Source organism: Calidris pugnax, unplaced genomic scaffold, assembly GCF_001431845.1.
Source record: "Calidris pugnax isolate Ruff unplaced genomic scaffold, ASM143184v1 scaffold94, whole genome shotgun sequence".
NCBI classification, from domain to species: Eukaryota; Metazoa; Chordata; class Aves; order Charadriiformes; family Scolopacidae; genus Calidris; species Calidris pugnax.
The window spans coordinates 222,799-230,129 of record NW_015090822.1 but is presented as its reverse complement, the minus strand read 5'-3'; the positions used below and the strand labels follow the sequence as shown (position 1 = coordinate 230,129).

Here is a 7,331-nt window from a genome sequence, read left to right as displayed (position 1 = left end):
CCCTGCCACGGCAGCGGCGGGGACGGGCCCTGCCCGCCGGGACGGGCCCTGGCCGGGATGGCGGGGGGTGGGCCCTACCCCGGGGGCAGCTTGTCCCCCGTCCGGGCAGCCCCGAGGGGCTCCCCCTGGAGCGGTGCCGCGGGGGGGGGTGACCCCCGCAGGTGACAGGGCCACCCCCTGTGGGTGACAGCATCCCCCGCCCGGGGCGGCAGCAGCGGACACGGGAAGGGGCCGGAGCCTCAGCGGGGGTGGGTGGCAGGGCAGGGCTGTGGGGTCTGCAGGTGGGGGAGCCCCCTCCTCCCTGTCTGCCCTCCCCCCCGTCTGACCCCCGCCCGTCCCCGCAGACACCGAGATCGACTGGAAGGCCTACATGGAGGAGGTGGAGGGGTTTGCCAACGGGACCCTCGACTACACCCAGCTGAAGGGGGACACCGGGCCGCTGGTGTGAGTGACAGCAATGGGGACAGCTGGGCTCTGGGGGGGTCCCAGAGGGCCCAGCCCCTTACTGCCTCCTCTCCACAGCTACCCCGCCGGCTTCGTCTACATCTTCCTGGGCCTGTACTATGCCACGGGCCGCGGCGCCGACATCCGCCTGGCCCAGTACCTTTTCGCCGGCCTCTACCTCCTCAACCTCCTCCTCGTCTTCCGCATCTACTGCCGAACCAACAAGGTAGCCTGGAGCTGGGGGCTCTCCTGCTCTGCTCAGCCCTCACCTGGACAAAACAGGCTGGGGTGCGAGGTTTGGAGGGCTCGGTGGCGGTGGGGGGTCCGGGACAGGCTGCTGACGGCCTTCGTGTCTCTGTCCCCTACAAGGTCCCCCCATATGTTTTCTTCTTCATGTGCTGTGCCTCCTACCGCATCCACTCCATCTTTGTCCTGCGGCTCTTTAACGACCCCGTCGCCATGGCCATCCTCTTCCTGGCCATCAACCTCTTCCTGGAGGAGCGCTGGTCCTGGGGCTGCCTTCTCTTCAGGTGAGGGTCTAGGGGCCGGGAGGGGGCTCCTTTCCGTGGCTGAACAAGCCCAGCCCCAGGGCACAGGCTGCCTGGGCCCCGCTGCGGGAAGCCACAGCAGTAACACTGCTTTCTGCTCAGCCTGGCCGTGTCCGTGAAGATGAACATCCTGCTCTTCGCACCCGGGCTTCTCTTCCTGCTCCTCCAGCGGTTCGGTCTCCGGGGCTGCATCCCCAAGCTCTGCATCTGTGCCCTGCTCCAGGTGCGTCCAGCACCCTGCCTGGCTCTGCTGGGGGCTGGAGACCCCTAGGGGGATAGACAGGGCCACCAGCATCTGAGCTGGCCCCACACAGTGACCTGGAGGCTGATAAATCATCTGATTTGTGGGGCTCCCATCTTTGGCTAATGGTCGCCCCGTGTGGTGCCGGAGCTCTCGGGAGGTGACACGGGTGAGGGAGCCCTGTCTTGAGGGCACTGGTGTGTCTCCCGCAGGTGGTCCTGGGGCTGCCCTTCCTGCTGGTGAACCCCCTGGGGTACCTGACACGCTCCTTCGACCTGGGCCGCCAGTTCCAGTTCAAGTGGACGGTGAACTGGCGCTTCCTTCCAGAAGAGGTGTTCCAGAGTCGGGCTTTCCATGTGGGGCTGCTCCTGGCCCACCTGGCTGGCCTGGGGCTGTTTGCGCTGCACCGGTGGCACAGGTGAGACATGGGGCTGCCCGTGGGTTCTGGTCCCCATCAACCGATCCCCGTCAGCCCCCGTGGTGCAGGACACGGGTCCGTGACCCACCCTGCTCCCTCAGTGCTGCAGTCCTGGGGTCACGGGCGGGATTGGGGGACAGTTACTGTTCCCTTTTGGGGACTGCACTGCCCAAGCATCGTGGTTCACAGGGGAAGGTGGGTGTGAGAAAGACTTTCAGGGGCTGAGATCCATCTTTGTGCTTCCCCCTCAGGTCCAAAGAGAGCATCCTGGCTCTGCTGAAGGATCCTGCCAAAAGGAAACACCCGTCCCCTCCCCTGACCGTCAACAATATCCTTTGGGAAGGTGGGCAGCGGGGACGGGGGGGACGCAGGGCAGGGAGCGGCGTTGGCAGGGTCCCGTCCTGGGGAGCTGCTGGGCGGTCCCTGCTGCGTTTGCCCCCTTAACGCCAGCCCCACAGATCGTCTTTGTCCTCTTCTCCTCCAATTTCCTGGGCGTCTGCTGCAGCCGCTCCCTGCACTACCAGTTCTACGTCTGGTACTTCCACACCCTGCCCTACTTGCTCTGGTGCACCCCCACCGCCAAGCTCGCCCACATGCCCAAGTAGGTGCTGCCGGGGGGGGGGGAACCACCCGTCTGCTGGGGGGCTGGTGTTTTTCCCCCCTGCTGACCACCGACCTTTCCCCCCCGCAGGGTGCTGCTGCTGGGAGTGATCGAGCTCTGCTGGAACACTTACCCCTCCACCGTCTGCAGCTCCCTTTCCCTGCACATCTGCCATGGACTTGTCCTGCTCCAGCTCTGGTATGGCACGGCCCCTCCACTGGCCCCACAAACCCCCCCGCCCGGCAGGAAGCCCCCAGCCCTCTCCAAGAAGGCCCAGTGAGACCGTGGCCGGCCGGACGATGGGAACTGGCCTCTGGGACTGCTCCTTCTGCCCACTCTTCCCCCGCTGCCCCCAGCCACCCCGGGAGGGCCCTGAGTCCCAGAACTGCAAAGGGGGCAGCGTGGGGACCCCCCTGTGGGCAGGACTTCCCCAATAAAGGGGGCTTCACGTGCCCTTCCCCAGCCACAGTGTCCTCATGCTGTGATGGCATCAGGACAGCTGTGCCTCCACCTGCCCCACCTCGGGGGAACCAGAGGGGCCCCCAGGGCTGTGGGAGCTCCTTCCCAGCCCCACAGAGTGCTGCCCAGGGGCTCCCTTCCCAGCCCCACAGAGGAGGGGCGCAACCTCTGGGGTGAGGTTAAGACAGAGGATCTGCAAAACCACATTGTCTAAATGTTTTAATTCCCTTGATGCAGCCCAGGGATCCCTCCAGCACGGCTTTTCCTAGTGCCCTGGCTGCTCCCTCCGCATGGGAGGTGGCTGGGAAGGGGGTGAGACCCCCCCAGCCCCGGTGTGGCCTGAGTAGGGCCAGCAGCTCCTGCCTGTGACAGAGACTCTGGTGCAGGCGGCGCGGGGCCAGGCACCTTTATTGTCCCCTCGGTCAGACATTGTTGGGGTTGTAGCAGAGCATGTTGAGGGTGATGTTCTCGTCCCAGTGCCGGAGCAGCAGGAACAAGTGCCGGGCCGCCCCTTTGAGGCAGCCCACGTCCACCCCGGGGGGCAACTGCTGGGCCCGCAGCCAGGCGTCCGCCTTGGCCGCCACCAGCTCCCACTCCTCGAAGAAGCCGGCGCAGCGATGCTCCAGCCAGGCCAGCGCCACCGCCGTGGCCCAGCTGGTGCTTTCCAGGTCCTCTGGCCCCGCATCCTGCAAACTCACGCCCGTCTCGGAGGGGGCGGCCGAGTGGGGGCCAGTGTCGGACTCGGAGCCGTGGCCGCTGTCAGCCTGTGCCCACACGGCCGCGCTGGGCACTTCGGAGCAAGTGCTGCGGGACGGGGGGGAGCTGGGCTGCGGGGCCACAGCCGGCTCCTCGCCCTCCTGGCTGCGGGGCCCAGCCTCGGGGCTACTGCTGGCCCCCGGGGAGGTGGGGCTGAGGCTGGCGCGGTGGCAGGCGTAGGGGGAGGCCCGGCACAGGCGGTCCAGGGGGATCTGCACCACCTCCGAGAAGCTCTCAGTGAGCTGGAACGGGCCCTGGGCTTCCTGCAGCTGCCCCTGCAGGGGAGGGGGGGGGCTGGGGGGGCAGGCAGGTACAGACCCTCCACGGACTGGTGGGGGCTGCAGGAGCGTCCCTGGGGCACGGGGGCTGTCCAATGCCCCCCTCCCCAAAACCAGCAAGGGCCGTTCAAGGTAGCAGCAGGGCACCGGCGGAGTTTGCACCCTGGGGCATGGGCTGGGGGGGTTGTGGGCCAGCAGGGAAGGTGCGTGCTGGCGCCCGCAGTGGGACGGGGAGGGGGTGCTCACCAGCGGGAGGTAGTCGTGGCTGGCACGGTGGTCGGAGCGCTCGCTGTCGGGGCTGAGGCACGGTGGCCGCAGGGCCAGGCTGGGACCCCTGCGCCGGCCCAGGCTGAACCTGCGGGCAAACAGCCGGGGGGCACGATTACTGGGGGGGCCTGCTGCACCCCAGCCCGCTGCGGGGAAGGAGCTGCAGTGCCCCCCTTGCCACCAGAGCCGTTGGGGGACGTGCAACCCCACTGCCCCCCTCTCCCACCAAAGTGCCGGTTTTTGCCCCCCGCCCCCAGCCGCACCTGGAGCCGGCGATGCTCTCCGTGGATTTCTGGGAGCCCATGGAGGCGGTGGAGGGGCTGCTCGGGGGCCCTGCAAGTGGGGGGAGAGCTCAGCATGGGGGGGCCGCAATGGACCCAGTGCTGTGTCCTGCTCCCCACTGTGGGGCAGAGCAGGGGCTTCCAGCTCTCAGGGGTACCCCTGTCCCCCCCGCATCCAGCCCCTGGACCCCCACCCCAGACCCACCGTTGGAGCTGTTCTGCTTCTCCCAGCCGTAGGTGGTGGAGGAGGCGCTGGCCGGGGACCCGGGGGTCTCCTCTCGCTCTGCAAAAGAGCAAAGCCCTGAGGGTCCCTGGGCTCCCGGGACCCTCATGGCCCAGACCCGCAATGCTACCCCCCTGTCCCCACCAGAGACTGACGGCTCTTCCCAGGCACCCACTGCTCTTTCCAACAGCTGAGGGTCCCAGGGGCCCCCGGATCGGTACCTGCGGCGTCGGGGGGCTCATCCTGCTCCTCGGCATCCCGCTGCTGGCCCAGACCCGCCAGGGGACTCCCCCGGTGCCGGCTCATCACCGCGGTGGCCAGTGGCCGGCTGGCTGAGCCGGCTGCAAGGGACAGTGCCACCTCAGCCTCCTGCTCCCTCACTGCCCCCTCCCCAGCCCTCCAGCCCCCCCGGCCATACCTGTGCCCCACACCTCGGGGGCGGCGGGCAGGGCCGCCTGGGTGGCAGCGTCGATGGGCACCAGGCGAGTGTAGAGGGAGGGCACGCCGCAGGCTCTGCTGGTCTGCAGGGCTTTCAGGCGGAAACGGCGGGCGAAACCTGCTGGGGGGGGGTTAGAGGTGGGGAGGGGGATGCCGGGGATGGGCCAGGGTCGGGGGACACAGCGGCACCCACCCTGCTGCAGCTCAGCCTCCCGCTGGGCCGCGTTCTCGTTGTCCCGGATGACAGACCGCGCTGCCAAGCGGTGCAGGGGCTTCTCCCCGGCCTTGCCCCCCCGGGGCAGGGGGTCCTCCCTGCCCGGCCCCTCCCGGGGCTGCAGCAGCGGCTCCAGCGAGACCATCACCTCCCAGGACACGGGTTTGCCGGCCTGCAGCCCGTGGATCACCACCTGGCAGCGCAGGGGTGGGCTGGCGTCCCCCCCTGGCTCGGGCACTGGTGAGGCGCTGAAGAGGTAGGAGGGCTCCACCAGCATGTCCCAGTCCAGGTGGGTGGGTGAGAGGAGGTTATCTGGGAGGCAGCAATACACGGGGTGGTCAGCGAGGCTGGGGGGGGACCCAGCTCCATCCCCACTGTCCCCCCAGGAGCCAGCACCCACTGGACTCTGCCACGCCGGACTGTGACTGCCGTCCCCGGGGTCCCAGCTGGTCCAGCTGCCCCTCCAGCGACTGGTTCCTCTTCTGCGACACCTTCTCCAGGGCCCGCCGCAGCCGGTGGGCGTCCAGCTCTCCGTGGGGCGAGGAGAAGCTGCGGCCGGCCATGGCAGCGCGGGCCAGCCCCTTTCTCCGCCGGGCCAGCTCCTCCGTGCTCAGGGCCACCGTCACCTGCGGCAGGGGGAGACTGATGGCGACCCCAGCACAGAGCCCAGCCTGCGCCCAGCCCTGACTGGGCACCTGTGGACGTTGGCTGGGGCCACTGGCCATCCCCCAGCCCCGCTGTGCCACAGGCTGGCACCCAGCAGCCCCCCGGGGCCACCAGCGACGCTCGCCAGGCTCCTGGTGCGTGTGGGAAGGAGCGATGTCAGTGCCGAGACAGGAGTTTGCAAACATCCCTGGGGGTGACTCAGGCTCACGCTGAGGCGGGGGCGGGGGGGGGGGGGGGTGTTCGTACCAGTTCTCACACCAATTGCTTTCCTGCACAAGAAAATACCCACAGGAGCAAGCTTTGGTTATAGAAATTCGGGGGGGGGGGGGGGGAGGGCAGGGATTTTTGTGAGGTTTTGTGAGTTATTAGCACAGTCGCTCAGGCTGGAAGATGCTGCAGTGGGATACAGTCCCCAGCGCAGAGCCATGTCCCTACTCCGAGATGCTTCATCCAAACACGATGACAGGGCAGTGGCACCCGCGCCCCCTCCATCTCCGGCAGCAGGGAGCCGGGGAGGATCATTTACGCTGCAGGGAAATCACTTACGCTTGACATTTCGGCAGCAAAGGCCACCAGCTGCGCCGCCAGAGCCGGTTACCCAAGCTGTGTGCCAGTGGGAAGCAGTGTGTCCCCAAGTGGGGGGACTGCTGGCCTCACCTGGCCTTGGGGACATCATCCCCGGGGAGCTGCCACCCCCCATCCCTCTGCCCTGGCTGGGTTTTAGCCCAGGAGTGAAGCAGCAGGGACAGAGCCTGTCCTTAATTAATCAATGGGCAACGTTGGCCGAGGGCTGAAGGAGCCAGGCAGGAGCTCAGCCAGCTCCCCCCCTGCCAGCTTGACAGGTCCATTACCTGATGCTGGCCCAGCTATTTCCACTTAATTTCTGCTGCATTAATGAGGATCTGAGCTGGCTCAGAGGGCTGTCAGCCACCCAGGGGACTACTGGCCTGGGGAGCTGGGGGACCAGCTGCTTAGTCCCCAGCTGTCCCCTTCCAGTAGGACAAAAATCACTCAAGGACTGTCCCCACAGCACCCATGGCTGATCCTTCCCTAAAATCCAGGCCACAATGCTCTGGTTTCCAGCCCAGCAGCCCCTTTTCTGGGCCCAATGGGGCAGCGAGACTCCAGCCAAACTGGGAGGAAGCCCCCGCTTGCACCCCATTGTCATCCTTACCTTGGTGCCGGCCGGGGCAGAGGGCAGTGGGGCGGATTTCGTGGAGGACTCGCAGAGGGACAGGCTCTTCTGTCCCTGCTGGGAGGTGGCATCAGCACCAGTGGCCAAGGAGCCACCCTCGGGGGCCATGTCGCGGGAGCCGGTGGACTCGCTGCTGGTGGAGCTGCGGGAGAGCAGCCCCCGGCTGGGGTCGGTGCTGACGGAGCAGTGGGTCAGGACGTACTGCTCCTGGATGTAGGAGGGCTGGTAAATCCGCTTCCAGATGTCACTCCCCGAAACGGGGTCCCCACCTGCCCAGCGAGCACAGACCCCCCCATCAGCCC

General features: G+C 67.5%; 3 protein-coding genes across 5 annotated transcripts in view; 1 reads left to right on the top strand and 2 right to left on the bottom strand.

Annotated features, from left to right (window-relative positions):
- Window positions 1–193, bottom strand: part of LOC106886689 (endothelin-converting enzyme 2-like) — a gene marked incomplete at its 3' end in the record, with an annotated part of 4,189 nt that extends 3,996 nt beyond the window's left edge. The window contains exon 1 of the mRNA XM_014939834.1: window positions 79–193. Coding sequence (XP_014795320.1) covers window positions 79–193 — 115 coding nt within the window. The remainder of the gene's footprint in view (window positions 1–78) is intronic.
- ALG3 (ALG3, alpha-1,3- mannosyltransferase) lies at window positions 48–2,915 on the top strand. The gene is made up of 9 exons (XM_014939844.1): window positions 48–248; window positions 345–444; window positions 523–670; window positions 814–974; window positions 1,095–1,215; window positions 1,446–1,651; window positions 1,903–1,979; window positions 2,108–2,252; window positions 2,343–2,915. Exons 2-9 carry the CDS (start codon window positions 371–373, stop codon window positions 2,530–2,532), a joined length of 1,122 nt encoding a protein of 373 aa, XP_014795330.1. The 5' UTR covers window positions 48–248; window positions 345–370; the 3' UTR covers window positions 2,533–2,915.
- Window positions 2,916–3,100: 185 nt separating this feature from the next.
- VWA5B2 (von Willebrand factor A domain containing 5B2) overlaps window positions 3,101–7,331 on the bottom strand; it is a 12,155-nt gene continuing 7,924 nt past the window's right edge. For 2 of the 3 annotated variants that reach the window (XM_014939847.1, XM_014939846.1), the window contains 9 exons: window positions 7,009–7,298; window positions 5,569–5,794; window positions 5,148–5,480; window positions 4,935–5,075; window positions 4,738–4,857; window positions 4,499–4,576; window positions 4,276–4,345; window positions 3,992–4,100; window positions 3,101–3,742 (listed from right to left, as the gene is read on the bottom strand). In XM_014939847.1, the coding sequence (XP_014795333.1) occupies window positions 3,134–3,742; window positions 3,992–4,100; window positions 4,276–4,345; window positions 4,499–4,576; window positions 4,738–4,857; window positions 4,935–5,075; window positions 5,148–5,480; window positions 5,569–5,794; window positions 7,009–7,298 (1,976 nt within the window). In that variant the 3' untranslated portion in view covers window positions 3,101–3,133. The remainder of the gene's footprint in view (window positions 3,743–3,991; window positions 4,101–4,275; window positions 4,346–4,498; window positions 4,577–4,737; window positions 4,858–4,934; window positions 5,076–5,147; window positions 5,481–5,568; window positions 5,795–7,008; window positions 7,299–7,331) is intronic. The other variant, XM_014939848.1, reaches the window with a different exon arrangement.

What these genes read in the sequence shown, in the direction of transcription:
- ALG3 (XM_014939844.1), top strand. Translation starts at nt 371, where the DNA reads ATGGAGGAGGTGGAGGGGTTTGCCAACGGGACCCTCGACTACACCCAG. An exon ending in GCGCTGCACCGGTGGCACAG is followed by an intron (nt 1,652 to 1,902) that starts GTGAGACATGGG and finishes CTTCCCCCTCAG; the next exon opens with GTCCAAAGAGAGCATCCTGG. An exon ending in CCCTCCCCTGACCGTCAACA is followed by an intron (nt 1,980 to 2,107) that starts ATATCCTTTGGG and finishes CGCCAGCCCCAC; the next exon opens with AGATCGTCTTTGTCCTCTTC.